This window comes from Martes martes (genome assembly GCF_963455335.1).
Source record: "Martes martes genome assembly, chromosome: 7".
Lineage (NCBI taxonomy): Eukaryota > Metazoa > Chordata > Mammalia > Carnivora > Mustelidae > Martes > Martes martes.
In genome coordinates, this window is record NC_137894.1 from 60,493,894 (window position 1) to 60,510,516 (window position 16,623).

Here is a 16,623-nt window from a genome sequence, read left to right on the forward strand (position 1 = left end):
TTCATTTTACTTGTAAACTCATTTCAGAGTAACTGCCCTGCTGTGGTTTCTACTCTGGAGCATGAGACCTAGAATATGATCTTCCTTGCCCATTAGAGATAACCTCTCTGAAGTCTTGAAGTGTCTTTGCTTTTCTGCCCCAGGATGCATCTCAAGTCCAGAACAACCACTTGCCCCACCCCGTGTTCCTCCAGTCTGTCAGCCGGATGCCAATAAGGTCAACTGCTTCCCAGAGTAGGACCTGCTTAGACCACCTCCACATGCTCAAGCTAGCACAGGGCTGTGTAGTACTAACCCTCCTTGTATCATTAGATCATGCTGCCCGTTATAGTATCTGTTACATCAGTGAGAGTCAAAGTGCTCCTCTCATGTAATTTAGTAGTTAAGAACACATCTTCTGGGGCGCCTAGGTGGCTCAGTGGGTTAAGCCTCTGCCTTCTCGTCAGGTCATGATCTCAGGGTCCTGGGATCGAGCACCACATCAGGCTCTCTGTTCGGCAGGGAGCCTACTTCCGCCTCTCTCTTTCTGCCTGCCTCTCTTCCTGCTTGTGATCTCTGTCAAATAAATAAATTTTTTAAAAAATCTTAAAAAAAAAAAAAAAAGAACACATCTTCTTTCCAGTCTCTGTTAGAGGTTTTCTTGACTGCTTGTCTACATGATGCTTCCCTGGTAGTTTGTGTGGGCCTGCCTCCATGTAGAAGGTTCGGGCAAGCAGGAAGTCATGTGTGTGACAGGCATCCTCGCCTTTTCCCAGATTGTTTCTGAGCAGCTCTCACTGGGGTCACTCTGGCCTTTGTATGCTGATGCCCTTCCGCAGGCACTTACCTTCTCATGCTTGCCTTCCGTGTGGCACTTGGAAGGTCATAACAGAGCCTGCCTTTCAGTAAAAAAGTCGCAATTCCCCATACACATTTTTAAATGCCAGTTGGGTGCCTGGGTGGCTCAGTTGGTTAAGCGTCCAACTCTTGGTTTCAGCTCAGGTCATGATCTCCTGGTTGGTAAGATCAAACCTCGCCGTAGGCTCTTTGCTCACCAGGGAGTCTGCTTGAAGATCCTCTCTCTCAGGTAAATAAATCTTTTATTTATTTTAAAGATTTTGTTTATTCATTTGTCAGAGAGAGAGAGAGAGAGACAAGCAGGCGGAGAGGCAGGCAGAGGGAAAAGCAGGGCCCTGCTGAGCAAGGAGCCCAATGCAAGACTCGATCCCAAGACCGTGGAATCATGACCCAAGCTGAAGGCAGCCGCTTAACCGACTGAGCTACCCAGATATCCCACAAATAAATCTCTTAAAAAATAATAATAATAATAAAATTCCAGGTCATTTCCTGTACTCTCTGCTGGATGGGGAAAGCCTAAGAGCATTCCTTTAATCCTGTCCTTTATTCTTTAGACTCCATTTACTAATACACACTGGCAATGAAAGAAGGATTCATATACCTTCTGTCTTAAAGTCTGCAGAATGAGTCTTTTGCAGGGACAGGGGAGCAACCTCTGGGTTGTATAACTGGATTAAGATATTTCTATATTGGGGCGCCTGGGTGGCTCAGTGGGTTAAAGCCTCTGCTTTCGGCTCAGGTCATGATTCCAGGGTCCTGGGATGGAGCTCCGCATTGGGCTCTCTGCTCAGCAGGGAGCCTGCTTCCTCCTTTCTCTCTGCCTGCCTCTCTGCCTACTTGTGATCTCTGTCTGTCAGATAAATAAATAAAATCTTTTTAAAAAAAAAAGATATTTCTATATTGATGTTACCTGCTATAAGCTTTGACCCTGTCCTTTATGGTTTATCAGAGACTGTGATCTTGGGAGAAGAGATACTGTGCAAATATTTAAAATAGGTTCTTAGACCAAAAATATTCAGGAACCTATAGTTTATGGGAGTAAAAGTAAAATATAACGAATGTGATCTGAAACTAATATAACTGTATGTTAACATACTGGAATCAAAATAGAATAAAATAAACAAAAATAAATAATAAATAAACATGATCTATTCTCCAGAAAAAATATCTTTGGAAGATTATTGGAACTCATTTGAGTGTATTTCTCTATGTTAAGTAATAATATGTAAGTAATAATTGGACTGGCCCCCCAAATTTTTGAAAGATTTTATTTATTTGACAGAGAGAGACACAGCGAGAGAGGGAACACAAGCAGGGGGAGTGGGTGAGGGAGAAGCAAGCTTCCTGCTGAGACTGGCCCCAAATTTCGAGCGATTATTTATCTTTGGGTGGTGAAATAGAAGTTTGTTTGTTTTTGAGATTTATTTATTTTGGAGAGAAAGCATGAGCAGGAGGGGCAGAGGGAGAGAGAATCTCAAGTAGACTGGGTTAATAAGCATGGAGCCTGTTAAGGGGCTTGATATTGATCTTGAGATCACCGCCTGAGCCAAAACCAAGAGTATGACGCTTAACCAACTGAGCCACCCAGGTGCCCCAAGAATCTGTATTTTAAAGTAAAAATCACGTACATAACTTTAATTCCCCTAGAGCCCTGTCACATATACATGACGCTGGATGTTTGCAGTGGCATGGCAGACCCTATTGAGTCAGCATCATGGGAGATGAGGTCGTTCTATTGTCTCATTTCTTTTGAAATTGTTGGAAGGAAAAAAGAGGTTCCCTTCCCACTCAGATTCAGCCAGCAAAGCCCTTTTGAAGTCAAAGCATTTTATTTTTTTCTATTTTTACTCTTATCTTTCCTCCTCCTCCCCCAAGGGATAAACATCGTAGACTGCAAATGAGTGACTGCAAATGAGTGACGGTTGCTAGGCTCAGGTAGTAGCAGATTGAAGCAAGTAGAGGGGGAAGGATAAGGAAGCCAGGAAGCTTCCTGGCACCTCCTGAATTCGACTCACCTGTGTGACTTGATTTAACATTCATCTTTTTTACTCTTATAGACACTTTTGTCCCGCGTCTAGGCAGTGCAGAATTGGCTCTGTTGCCCATGAGAAACCCAAATCTGTAGGCAGAAATAGACCTAGCCACTCTTAACACACATATGACACTGGGATCTCCACCTCTACCCTCTCGGCCGCTTCATATGTAGAAGGACAGAGGGCCACGACACCCTGTTTGGAAGAGGTTTCATAACCAACCAGTAACTGTTGACTACTTACTACCTGTGTGGTTGTGCTATTTCTTGTAACCAAAGCCAGTAGCAAAGGTGTTTTATACATTATTGCCTGTAGAGATATGTGTGTTGTCAGCATGGGAAGTTGATATATTTTAGCTCAGTTGACTAAGAAATTGAACCCTTTGGATTCTTTCAAACTGACTTAATAATTATCTTCCTTGAGTGATTAAAATTTGAAATGGTTGAAGAGTAGACTTAAGAGGTGAAGCATTGGGATTTCTTCCTAAATAATAATTGAGGTGTTGAAATGTTAAAGTTTGAGAGGTAAATTCACTTGTAAAGAAATTTCACTCATTTAATACATCTTTCTTGAACATGTGACTTTTTTTTTTTCACTTTTCCCTTCTTCCTGGCTCTTATGTACAAAAATAAGTGGCAATTAAAATAACTAAGAGTAGGGACGCCTGGGTGGCTCAGTTGGTTGAGCGGCTGCCTTCGGCTCAGGTCATGATCCCGGCGTCCTGGGATCGAGTCCCACATCGGGCTCCTTGCTCCGCAGGGATCCTGCTTCTCCCTCTGCCACTCTGTCTGCCTGTGCTCGCTCGCTCTCTCTCTCTCTCTCTCTCTCTCTCTGGCAAATAAATAAAATCTTTAAAAAAAAAAAAATAAAAATAAAAAATAAAATAAAATAACTAAGAGTAGTGGCGCCTGGGTGGCTCAGTCAGTTAAGCGTCCAACTCTCAGTTTCAGTTCAGGTCATTACCTCTGGGTCCTGGTATGGAGCCCCACATCAGACTCCTCACGCAGCAGGGAGTTTGTTTTTCTCCCTCTATCTCTCTGCCCCTCCCCCTGCTCATGGGCATACACATGTGCACATTCCTGCCTCTCTCTCACTCTCAAATAAATCTTTTTTAAAAATTAAGAGTAAATTAAAATGTGAAAGCAATTTTAATATTTTGATTTTTCAGTATTTTAATCTGGCAGACTGTGGGCTTTTAAGAATAGCGCATAAGGACCTTTCTAGGATGGAAACTCCACCAGAACTACCCCTCCACCACCCCCCAAAAAACCCTCCAAAATAAATTCACTGCTCATCTTAACTATTGTGAGGTAGGAAATTAATTTATCATCCCATTATAAGAAAAGGAAAAACTTTGTACTTTTGTTAAATAGTAGATGTAGAAATTTTCTGTTAATACTAGATCTGTAATTCAGTGTGATGCTGGAAAGATGAAGATTATTTTTTGTAGTACATAAAATAAAGCACCCAAGTAAAGTACCTTTCACCTAAAGTCATCCTCCTAAAATTGGCAAGTTAAACTATCAAATGAGGTATGGTTTAATATAACCAAATAGTTTTAACAGTCCTTTTTTTTTTTTAAGATTTATTTATTTAATTGAGGGGAATGAGAGGGAGAGGGAGAGTCTTTTTTTTTTTTTTTAAAGATTTTATTTATTTTATTTGACAGAGAGAGATCACAAGCAGGCAGAGAGGCAGAGAGAGAGGGGGGAAGCAGGCTCCCCACCAAGCAGAGAGCCCGATGCGGGGCTCGATCCCAGGACCCTGAGACCACGACCCGAGCCAAAGGCAGTGGCTCAATCCACTGAGCCACCCAGGCGCCCCATGGGAGAAAGAGTCTTAAGCAGACTCCGTGCTGGGTTGGGAGCCTGACACAGGGCTCACTCTCACAACCCTGAGATCCGACCTGAGCTAAAACTAAGAGTCAGGTGCTTAACCCACTGCACTACCCAGGCACCCCAATATAACCAAATAGTTCTTGTGAATTTTAAAAACAACCAATATAATCTTTCATTTCTATAATTCAAGTGCTTGATGAAGACAGTTTTATTGGCCTTGAGGTGACTGTGTATTGCCTGCCTGTTATTTGTTAACCCAAACTGCAAGCTCCTTATGTCTGGAGGATCTCCTGTTTTTGATCACATTTAAACATTATGTTACCGTGTTACAGATGCAGTTTAAAAAAAAAAGATGCACACATGTATATATACTTAATAATGTAGTTTACTCTCTGCCTCCTTGAGTTTGGTACCAATGCTACCATCCATGCCAGAGATTGGCCTTCATCCTTTCTCCCGGTGCTTTTTGCAGTTTTCTCCTGCTCACAGGCTTTATCCCCTGCCTTCATGGGACTCTTCAGAACTAAACCATCCTCTGTGTATTGAAACCCAGACATACTAACCCTTAGCAATGACTGCCGTCTATGTCATTAGAAACATTAGAAGCTGTGTTCTTTTTTTTTTTTTAAAGATTTTATTTATTTATTTGAGAGAGAGAGCACAAGCAGAGGGAGCTGCAGGTAGAGGGAGAAGCAGGCTCCCTGCTGAGCAGGGAACCCAATAGGGGACTTGATCCCAGAACCCTGGATCATGACCTGAGCCGAAGGCAGACACTTAGCCACTGAGCCACCCAGGCCTCCCATAGAAGCTATTTTCTGTACCAACTGAGTTCGTTAGCTCAGTTGACTTGCCGTAAGGTTCATACCTGTTTTTTCTGTTTTGAAAAAAAATACTTTATTTAAATTTTATGTTTGTTATGTCCATTATCTACCATCTCTAAGAAATTACAAACTGGAACTTAACAAATTTTGAACAAAAGTTTGGAAAAAAATCCATCTTTCTTCATATACAGTGTATTTGTTTTGGGTTGAAAGCAGTAGAGACTCTTAGAAACATTTTGATGATTATCAGAGATTTGACTCTTGACTCTTTCAGCTTTTCCCAATAAAGTCCCTGTTTCAGTTTTCCTCTTTCTTTTCTCCTTGTAGTGGACATTTGGGAGCAATAAAAATAAGAAGAAAGGAAAGGCCAGAAAAATAGAGAAGAAAGGAACCATGAAGAAACAAGCCAACAAAACTGCTTCCTCAGGCAGTTCGGATAAAGACAGTTCTGCTGAGAGCTCAGCCCCTGAGGAAGGTGAGCCATGTGGCCCAGACCTGGGGGGTGAACTCCCACTCTTGTCAGGTTGAAGCTACAGAGTGAGAACTGGGGCAGGGGGCTTGGGGCAGGGCTGCATTACAGCATGGCCTCCATCTTTATTGCAGCAGTCCCTAACCTCCACAGTGGTCATGGATCCTTTGAGAATTTGAATGAAGCGAGAGAAATACCCAGTTCCCAAGGGTTAGTGAGGCGCCTAAAGCCCATCCAGCAAACCCATGAGGAGTCCCTGCATTAGAGTCTCCATGTACTTTACAAATACCCTGCATTTACTTTCCTTCCTCTTGGTTACACATACGTGATCTGGCTGAAGAGGAAGATTCTTGAACCAAATACAAAACTCAGTGAAAAAATGTTCTTATTTTGAAACCAGTTCCAGAATTTTTGTTAAACCTAGGATGAAAGTGAACTTGTTCCAGAACTAGAATGATAAACTTTACATTTCTCTTAAGAAATAACATTTATGTACAAACTGGCCTGCATAGAATGGGCCAAACCTGGTTTTAAGCACATTGCCTGTGAATGTTGGCTTAAATTGAGTCAAGCAGAGTTCTTATTAAATTGCCGGTTTAACTTAATACTCATTTGTAATGTATACTGCCTTTTTCCATCACCCTTTATCCTATCAAGATCCAGTTTCATTGAGAATTCACCAGTCAGTGTAATGACTCATTAAAACATTGAATATTTTAAATGCCAACTAATAAATGTAGAAGAACTTGTTGAAAGTCACCATTTCTCAACCCTCATGGTAATAGTTGGTTAACTTAAGAAATTATGAGCCTGAGGAGTGCCTGGGTAGCTCAGTCGGTTGAGCATGTGACTCTCGATCTCAGCTCAGGTCTTGATCTCAGGGTCGCAAGTTTAGGTCCTGCGTTGGGCATAGAGCTTACTTCAATACAAGGAGGGGTTTGTAGCAATGATTATCAACACTGTGGGGTCATCTCTGTGGCCTCAGGCTTCTGTAGCATAGTCTAATCTTATGTTTGGGCCTTGCTGTAGGTGAGGTGTCAGATTCTGACAGCAACAGCTCCTCCTCCAGTTCAGATTCCGACTCATCCTCAGAAGATGAAGAGTTCCATGATGGCTATGGGGAAGACCTCATGGGCGATGAGGAAGACCGGGCCCGTCTGGAGCAGATGACAGAGAAGGAGAGAGAGCAAGAACTGTTCAACCGCATAGAGAAGAGGGAGGTGTTGAAAAAAAGGTAATGTTGTAATTAATTCCTTAATGATAAAATTCATATTCAGAGCCCCATCTTCCCAGAATTCAAGACTTGAAACTTCTTAAAATTTTTTTTTCTTTTTTAATTTTTTATTTTTTTAAAAGATTTTATTTATTTATTTGACAGACAGAGATCACAAGTAGGCAGAGAGAGAGGGGGAAGCAGACTCCCCACTGAGCAGAGAGCCTGATGAGGGGCCTGGATCCCAGGACCCTGGGATCGTGACCTGAGCCAAAGGCAGAGGCTTAACCCACTGAGCCACCCAGGCACCCCTCCTTTTTTTTTTTTTTTTTTTTTTAAGATTTTACTTATTTATGAGCCACCCAGGTGCCCCTCCTTTTTTTTTTTTTTTTAAATTTTATTTATTTATTTGACAGACAGAGATCACAAGTAGGCGGGGGGGGGGGTGGGAGCAGACTCGCTGATGAGCAGAGAGCCTGATGTGGGGCTCAATCCCAGGACCCTGGGATCATGACCTGAGCCAAAGGCAGAGGCTTTAACCCACTGAGCCACCCAGGCGCCCCCTTCTTAAAGTTTCTAAGTTAAGTATCCTTCCAGCATAGTTTTTGGTTTTTTGGGGTTTTTTTTGAAAACTCAGGTGTTAAATTGCCCTTTTGATAGTCAAACGCTGCTTCAGTATTTTCTTCCTTTTTTTTTTTTTTTTTTTTTTAAGATTTTACTTATTTATTTAACAGAGAGAGAGAGAGAGCACAGGCAGAGGGAGAGAGAGAAGCAGGCTCCCCACTGAGCAGGGAGCCTGACACAGGGCTCGATCCGAGGACCCTGAGGTCATGACTTGAGCTGAAGGTAGACACTTAACCAACTAAGCCACCCAAGTACCCCACTTCAGTATTTTCTGAATTACTTTTGCCATATTTAAATGACCAGACTTCTTCCTTATCTCATAACATAATCTCACAGTAAAAATAAAGATGTTTGTTTCCTCTAGAAATAAAATAGTCCTCAGAATGGCGCCTGGGTGGCTCAGTGTGTCAAGCCTCAAGTCATGGTCTCAGGGTCCTGGGATCGAGCCCTGCATCAGGCTCTCTGCTCAGCAGAAAGCCTGCTTCCCCCTCTCTCTCAGACCTGCCTCTTTGCCTGCTTGTGATTTCTTTCTCTGTCAAATAAATAAATAAAATCTTTTTGTTTTATGAAGGCAGTTCTAAAGGTTTTATTTACTTATTTTTAAATTTATTAGACTAAATATTTATTGCACTAAAAATTATTTTGAGGTGGATGCAGGTAGTTTTAAAGGTAGCTTGTTTGTGAAAAAAACTGACATTTGTCTAGGCTCAATTCAGAATCATTGGGCAAGTGATCTGAATGAGTCACTTACCTTCTTCCTGCCTCAGCTTCCTCCTTGGGATTATTGTAAGCCTTGAGTGAGATGATACATGTAAGCATATTGTGTAAATAATAAGCTATTAACTTTTTAAAATAACTTCATTGAGATACATTTCACATACCATAATCTACCCATTTGAAGTGTAAAATTCAGTGGCTTTTATATATTCACAAAGCTCTTTATCTCAATAAATTTCAGAACATTTTTAACACCCTGGAAGGAAATCCTGTATCACTACTAGTCATTTCTCTGTTTCCTCCCAAGCCTTCCAGCCCTAGGCAACCACTAATATACTTTCTGTCTCTATAGATTTGGCTATTTCTGGACATTTTATGTAAATGGAATCATACAATATGTAGTCTTTTGTGACTGGCTGCTTTCACTTGGCACATTTTAGTACTTCATCCACATAGCACATCAGTACTTCATTCCTTTTTATGGCTACATAATATTTCCTTTCATATAAAATGTATATACCACATTTTGTTTATTCATCTATTGATTGACATTTGGGTTGTTCCCACCTTTTGCTACTATGAACATTCGCGTACAAATACTTGTTTGAATACTTATTTTCAGTTCTTTTGGATATAGACCTAAGAGTGGAATTGCTGGGTCATATGGTAATTTTATGTTTAATTATTTGAGAAACCATCAAACTGTTGTCCACAGCAGCTGCACCGTTTTGCACATCTACCAGCACATCAAATTCTTTGCCCATTTTTTAACTGGGATATTCGTCTTTTTGCTGTTGTGTGGTAAGAGTTCTTTGTATAGTTGCTTATCAAACCCTTATCAAATATATGACTTACAAATATTTTCTCTAATTCTGTAGGTTGTATTTTTCATCCTCTTGGTAGTATTATTTGATACACAAAAATATTTAATTTTGGTGAAGTATAATTTTTTCCCTTTCTTGTTCAAGCTTTTTTTTTTTTTTTTTTTTTTCTTGTTCAAGCTTTTAATGTCATATCTGAGAATATGCCAAATCCAAGATCGTGAAGATTTACCGTTGCAGTTCTTATAAGAGTCTTAAAATTTCAGATCCTTGATCCATTTTGAAATCATTTTTTTAATGTGTTGTGAGGTAGGGATCCAGCTTTATTACTGGCATTTCAATATCTAGTTGTCTCAGTGACTTTTTTTTTTTTAATTTTACTTACTTATTTATTTATTTATTTATTTATTTTTAAAGATTTTATTTATTTATTTATTTGACAGACAGAGATCACAAGTAGGCAGAGAGACAGGCAGAGAGAGAGGGGGAAGCAGGCTCCCCGCTGAGCAGAGAGCCTGATGTGGGGCTCAATCCCTGGACCCTGGGATCATGACCTGAGCCGAAGGCAGAGGCTTAACCCACTGAGCCACCCAGGCGCTCCAATTTTACTTATTTATTTGACCGAGAGAGAGAGAGTGAGAGCAGGAACACAAGCAGGGGGAGTGGGAGAGGGAGAAGTAGGCTTCCCGTGGAACAGGGAGCCTGATGTGGGGCTCCATCCCAGGACCGTGGGATCAGGACCTGAGCCGAAGGCAGACGCTTAATGACTGAGCTACCCAGGCACCCCATCTCAGTGCCTCTTAAAGAGACTGTTCTTTCTGCAGTCTCGGCACACTTGTCAAAATCAATTATATATATTATAAACATATTATATATTTATGCTTATTTGTTAATCCTCAATTCTATTCCTTTTATGTATATGTTTGTCTTACACAGTTTTGTTAACTGTAGCTGTGTAGTCAGTTTTTAACTTGGGAAGTGTGAGTACTCCAACTTCGTTTTTCTTTTTCAAGATTGTTTTGGTGGGGTGCCTGGTGGCTCAGTGGGTTAAAATCTCTGCCTTCGGCTCAGGTCATGGTCTCAGGGTCTTGGGATCGAGCCCTGCTTCAGGATCTCTGCTCAGCACGGGGCCTGCTTCCACCTCTCTCTCTGCCTGCCTCTCTGCCTACTTGTGATCGCTCTCTGTCAAAATAAATAAATAAAATCTTTAAAAAAAAAAGATTGTTTTGGCTACATGGGGCCCTTTACATTTCCATATGCATAATAGTATTAGCTTCTCAATTTCTGCAAAAGCAAAAAAGGCATTAAAGATTCTTATTGAAATTATTGAATCTGTGGATCAAATTTGGGAGTATTGCCACTTTGACAGTAAAGTCTTTCAATCCATGAACCTGTTATCTTTTTATTTAGGTATTCTTTAATTTCTTTGAACACTTGTCTTCCAGTTTGGGGTGTAAAAGGCTAGCACTTTTTAAATTTATTCCTAAATATTTTGTCTTTTGGTTGCTATTATAAATTGAATTGCTTTCTTTGTTTCTTTTTGGGATTGCTCGTTGTAAGTATATAGAAATACACCTAATTGTTGTATATTGATCCTGCCCCCTCCAACATTGCTGAACTCATTTATTAGTTTTAATAGTTTTTAGTAGATTCTTTAAGATTTTCTATGCATAAGATCATATGAGCTACAAGAAAGACAAATTTTACTTTTTCCTTTCCAATGTAGATTCCTTCTATTTTTCTTGTCCTTCAGTATGATGTTGAGTAGAAATGGTGAGAGTAGCCTTGTCTTGTTACTGATCTGTGGAGGAGAGCATTCAGTTTTCATCATTAGCTGTGGTTTTTTCATAGATATATTTTATCCATTTGAAGAAGTTCATTTCTATTCTTTTTTTTTTTTTTTAAGAGGTTTTATTTATTTATTTGACAGAGATCACAAGTAGGCAGAGAGGTAGGCAGAGAGAGAGAAAGGGAAGCAGGTCCCCCGCCGGGCAGAGAGCCCGATGTGGGGCTTGATCCCAGGATCCCGGGAACGTGACCCAAGCCGAAGGCAAAAACTTCAACCCACTGAGCCACCCAGGCGCCGCATTCTTTTCTATTCTTAGTTTGTTGAGAGTTTTTATCAAGACAGTTGTTAGATTTTGTGTAATGCTTGTTCTGGGTCTGTTGAGATAGTTTTGAGGTTTTTGTACTTATTACATTGATTTTCTTATGTTGAACCAACCTTGCATATCTGGATATATCCTACTTCATGATGGTATATCCAGTTTTTTATAAGTTGCTGGATTTAATTTGCTACTATTTTGTTGAGTTTTCTTTACTTACTTTTCTCGTAATGTCATTATCTGGTTTTGGTTATCAGGATAATACTAGCCTCATAGAATAATTTGAGAAGTGTTTCCTCTTCTCTTTTTTGGAAGAGTTTGTGAAGAATTGGTGTTAGTTCTTTCTTAAGTGTTTAGGAAAATTCTCCAGGGAAGCCATGTGGGCATAAGCTTTTCTTTGTAGGAAGTTTTAAAATCACTATTTCAATCTCTTATTATGGGTCTATCCAGATTTTTTTGGTTTTTTTTTTTTTTTTTGAGTCAGTTTTGGTGGTTTGTCGCTTTCTTGAGATTTTTTCCATTCCATCCAAATTACCTACTTTGTTACCATATAGTTGTTCAGGGTGTTCCCTTATGATATCTTTTATGTTTCTGTAAGGTCCATAGTGATGTCTCTTCTTTCATACCTGATTTTAGTAATTTGAATCTTCTGTCATTTTTTCTTGGCCTGTTATGCAAAGTTTTGTCTGTTTTGTTGATCCTTGCAAAGAAGCAACTTCTGGTTCCATCGATTATTGTTTTGCTATTCTGTGTTTTCGTTAGTTCCTGCTCTAATTAATTCTTTTTTTCTGCTTGCTTTATACTCAGTTTGCTCTTCTTTTTCCACTCTGTTAAGGTAGAGGTTAAGTTACTAATTCAAAATATTCTTTTTTTTTTAAGTAAGCTCTGTACCCAACATGGGGCTCAAACTCACAACCCTGAGATCAAAAGTCACATGCTCTACCAACTCAGCCAGCCAGCCAGCCAGCTATCCCTATCTTCCTTTTTTTATTTTTTTATTTTTTTTTAATTTAATTATTTTGACAGGCAGAGATCACAAGTAGGAAGAGAGCAGGCAGAGAGAGAGAGGGAGAAGCAGGCTCCCCGCTGAGCAGAGAGCCCAACATGGGGCTCGATCCCAGAACCCTGGGATCAGGACCTGAGCCGCAGGCAGAGGCCTTAACCCACTGAGCCACCCAGGTGCCTCTATCTTCCTTTTTAATGTAGGCATTTATAGCTATACATTTCCCTCTAGGCACTACTTTAGCTACATCCTATAAATTTTGTTATGTTGTGCATTCATTTTCAGTCCTCGAATTATTTTCTAATTTCCCTTGTGGTTTCTTCTTTGACCCATTGGTTATTTAGGACTATGTTTTTATGTGGGTGTTTTTTCTTTAATGTTTTTATGTTTTTTTTTAAAGAAATTCATTAATAGTGCTTCTTTATATCACATTACAAAAGTACATTAACAACCTTAATTATGAATGTAAAGGATATAACAAAAGAGACTTGTGTACTGTGTTAAAAATTAAGTAAAAAAAAAGATAGTTGGGGTTATTTTAAAGTGTTAGGAAAAGAGTTTAATTTTTATTATATTCCTGTATTCCTTCCATAATGTTCCTTGAATTCATGCCTCCCAAAATAGTTTTGTTTCATAAGAGCCTGATTTTTATTATAGGGAAGGAGCTTAGATTGCATTTGTTGAAGAGAATAGTGTATTTATTCATAGCATATTTATTCATTGTGTTTGCTGGTGTGAAGGTGAAGGGGGGAAGCATTTTTCCTAATGAAGAAAGATGGAGAATGGTGTTTTTTTAAATTTTTGTTTTAAAGATTTTGTTTTTAAATAATCTCTACACCCAGCATGGGGCTCGAACTCATAGCCTAGAGATCAAGAATCACATGCTGTACCAGCTGAGCCAGACAGGTACCCCAAAAGTGGTGTTTTTAAGATACACAGTCTTTGTCCTGACCACCTTAAAAAATGTGACAGTAGGGGCACATGGGTGGCTCAGTCATTTGAGCTTCTGAGCTTCTCAGGGCTGTGAGAGCAAATCCATGTCAGGCTCCAAGCTCAGTGCAGAGTCTACTTGGGATTCTCTCTCTTCCCCTCTGCCCCTCTCCCTAGCTCTCTGTCTCTGTGTCTCTCTGAAATAAATAAATCTTTTTTAAAAAAAAAAAGAAAGAAAAGGGAAAGTGGCTCTCTCCAGTTTCATTCTGTTTCTAATGGAACATCATTGCAATTGATCTAGAAATCAACTATTTTCTGTTATGTGAAGATGGAAGGAGAGCTGTGTGTTACCAACAGGGTACAATAGTATCCTGAATATTTTCTCTCATTTTAAGTCTGTTCCAGCTTAATGCTTTCAAGTACTTCTGGTATACTTAGCTCAATATTTTTAATGTACCTATAAGGTACATTGGAGTTTCTTGCAGGAAACCAAGACATTCAACTCCTTCCCCTACTTACTTCCTTTATCCTATCTGATAGAAATCAGTTTTTGTAAACACTTCATTGCCATCTAAAAACCAAACAAATATCTTTTAACCAGATTTGAAATCAGGAAAAAACTAAAAACAGCCAAAAAGAAAGAAAAGAAAGAAAAAAAGAAGAAGCAAGAAGAGGAGCAGGAAAAGAAAAAACTGACACAGATTCAAGAATCTCAGGTAGGAAATTCAGTGTTCCTTGTTATCCAAAAAATAAACCCCAGTTTTGAGTGTGTATGTGTGTGTGTGTGTGTGTAAAAGATGGTTTTATTTAGAAAAAAAAAAAGATGGTTTTATATTAATCAGCCTAGTTCAGTTCATGCAAGACATACTGTCTTTATCTTGTAGGTTCACCAATCTCTGGACTTACCATTTCACCATTAGCCATGCTCATTCCTTAGGAATTCTTCACCCAAGTCTGCTTTTTATTTTATTTTTTAAAATATTTTCCAAGTCTGCTTTTTAAAAAAGAACTCACTGGTGTGTGAGCATTCCTCAAGGGAAAGTTGATAAATGTCCTATCCCAGGTAGCTAGATTAGTTCTGAGGTTTACTCAGGTGTGTGTCATCCTGGACTTGGTAATAAATGTAGCTGAGAAAATTAGTCATCTCTGCATTCATCATAGAAAGCTTGTTAAAAATATCCACAAATATGAGCCACCTAGGGTGGCCTTCCAGAAAGTGTTTATTCCTATAATTCTTAGGCTTTCTCTTTATTAGCCAGATAAGAGAGGAGCTGACTTTGTGCTCTCTCCACTTTGCCCACTAGAGGATGCTCGCTTCCTCTAAACAAGTTTCAGTTTCTGCAGCCTGTATAGATTCCCATTGGAAAACTGAATGATAAATTGTTAGGTACAAAGAATGTTGTCATTGGCTGTTAATAAAAAGAGCCACCCTACATATTTTTCCCTTCCCAGGTAACATCCCACAACAAGGAACGGCGTTCCAAACGGGATGAGAAACTAGATAAGAAATCTCAAGCCATGGAGGAGCTAAAAGCAGAGCGAGAAAAACGGAAGAACAGAACAGGTCAGTGGGGAAAATGTAATGGCTACTTTGTCTCTATGATCATATGATTTGATGCTCTGGTGCCCGTTTACATTTCTCACCCCCTTTTTATAAGCTCTTTTTTTTTTTTTAAGTCCTTATGGGTAATTCCAAACACATACAGAGAATAGTATAATGAACCTCCATGAACCTGTCATCCAGCCTCAACAATCAACTCATAAACAGTCTTGTTAAATCTATATTCCCCTCTTTCACTGGGTTATTTTGAAGTAAATCACAGCATCACTGTATTTCAACCATAAATATTTCTGTACGTGTATTTAAAAGATAACCACTTTTTTTTAAACGTAACTACAGTATCATTATCACATCTAAAAAATAGTAACAGTGACTTTTTTTTTTTAAGATTTTATTTGTTTATTTGACAGACAGAAATCACAAGCAGTCAGAGAGGTAGGCAGAGAGAGAGGAGAAACAGGCTCCCACTGAGCAGAGAGCCCAGTGCGGGGCTCGATCCCAGGACCCTGGGATCATGACCTGAGCTGAAGGCAGAGGCTTTAGTCCACTGAGCCCCCCAGGCACCCCAACGTGACTTTCTTAATATTATGAAATATCTAGCCAGGTTTCAGATTTCTCTAGTTGTATAATTAAAATATACTAATTTGGTTGTTCAAATCAGAATCTTAAAAAAATCCACACATTGTGATTTGTTAGTATGTCCCCAAAGTTACTTAATCTGTATAGGTTTTCCTATTCATCTCTTTTATCCCCTTGCAGCTTATTTTGAAGAAACGAGGTTCTTCTTCTTATAGTTTCTTAGATGCTGGGTACATCCCCTTGAGGTGCTGAATGTGTTTCTCTGGTATCTTGAATTTCCTCTAATTTGTAGTTAGAGCTAGGGAATTGGACACATTTGGATTTGTTCTGTTTCTGTTTCAGTTTCTGTGTGGCGGGTTTTAGGTTGTGATGTATACTTCCATCAGGAGACGCACAACACCTGTGTCTCACATTTTGTGATATTACCAGCTCTGTCACTTATTTTTGCCACAATAACGTGAAATAAAAGACTGCTCCAAACTCGTAAATACGCCTTTGCTCCTGCTTGTGGATCCGCAGTTGAGCAGTGGGTTACCTCATATGCACGTTAGCTGGGATAGTCTCCAGGCTGCAGGTTGGGACCAGCAGTCTCTCTCCCTGTTACACCTGTCTCTCTCCCTCCTCAGACCAATATACCTAGGGCACATTCTTCTCCTGGTGATCATAGGAAGGTAATAGGGCAAGCAGAAATGCAAGATAACTCTTGAGGCCTAGACTTGACATTGGCACGTGTGGTGTCAGCTCTTTGCATATTCCATTGGCGAAAGCAGTCCCATGACAAGCCCATTGTTAATGGCTGGGAGGACTCCTGTGTCACATGGCAAAGGGCATGGGTACAGAGAAGGATGAAGAATTGGAAAATAGTAATATGTTCTATCCCAGCAGCCATTGGTAATCATTACCTGGATCATTTAATTCATTATGAGTTGCAAAATGGTGATATTCTAATCCCTCATTCTTTATTATCTGGTCTACTTTTCATAAAAAGAAACTTCTCATCAGCTATTTAGTTATCATTAGGTACATTTTGTATAGAAAAGGCAGAATAAATGCTGGATTTTTTTTACCTTTT

At 39.6% G+C, this 16,623-nt stretch overlaps 1 protein-coding gene across 1 annotated transcript in view; it reads left to right on the plus strand.

Annotated features, from left to right (window-relative positions):
• RTF1 (RTF1 homolog, Paf1/RNA polymerase II complex component) overlaps positions 1-16,623 on the plus strand; it is a 55,687-nt gene that overhangs the window by 25,476 nt on the left and 13,588 nt on the right. Inside the window, exons 3-6 of the mRNA XM_080807459.1 lie at positions 5,857-6,004; positions 7,028-7,232; positions 14,013-14,127; positions 14,864-14,975. Of these exons, the coding sequence (XP_080663585.1) occupies positions 5,857-6,004; positions 7,028-7,232; positions 14,013-14,127; positions 14,864-14,975 (580 nt within the window). The remainder of the gene's footprint in view (positions 1-5,856; positions 6,005-7,027; positions 7,233-14,012; positions 14,128-14,863; positions 14,976-16,623) is intronic.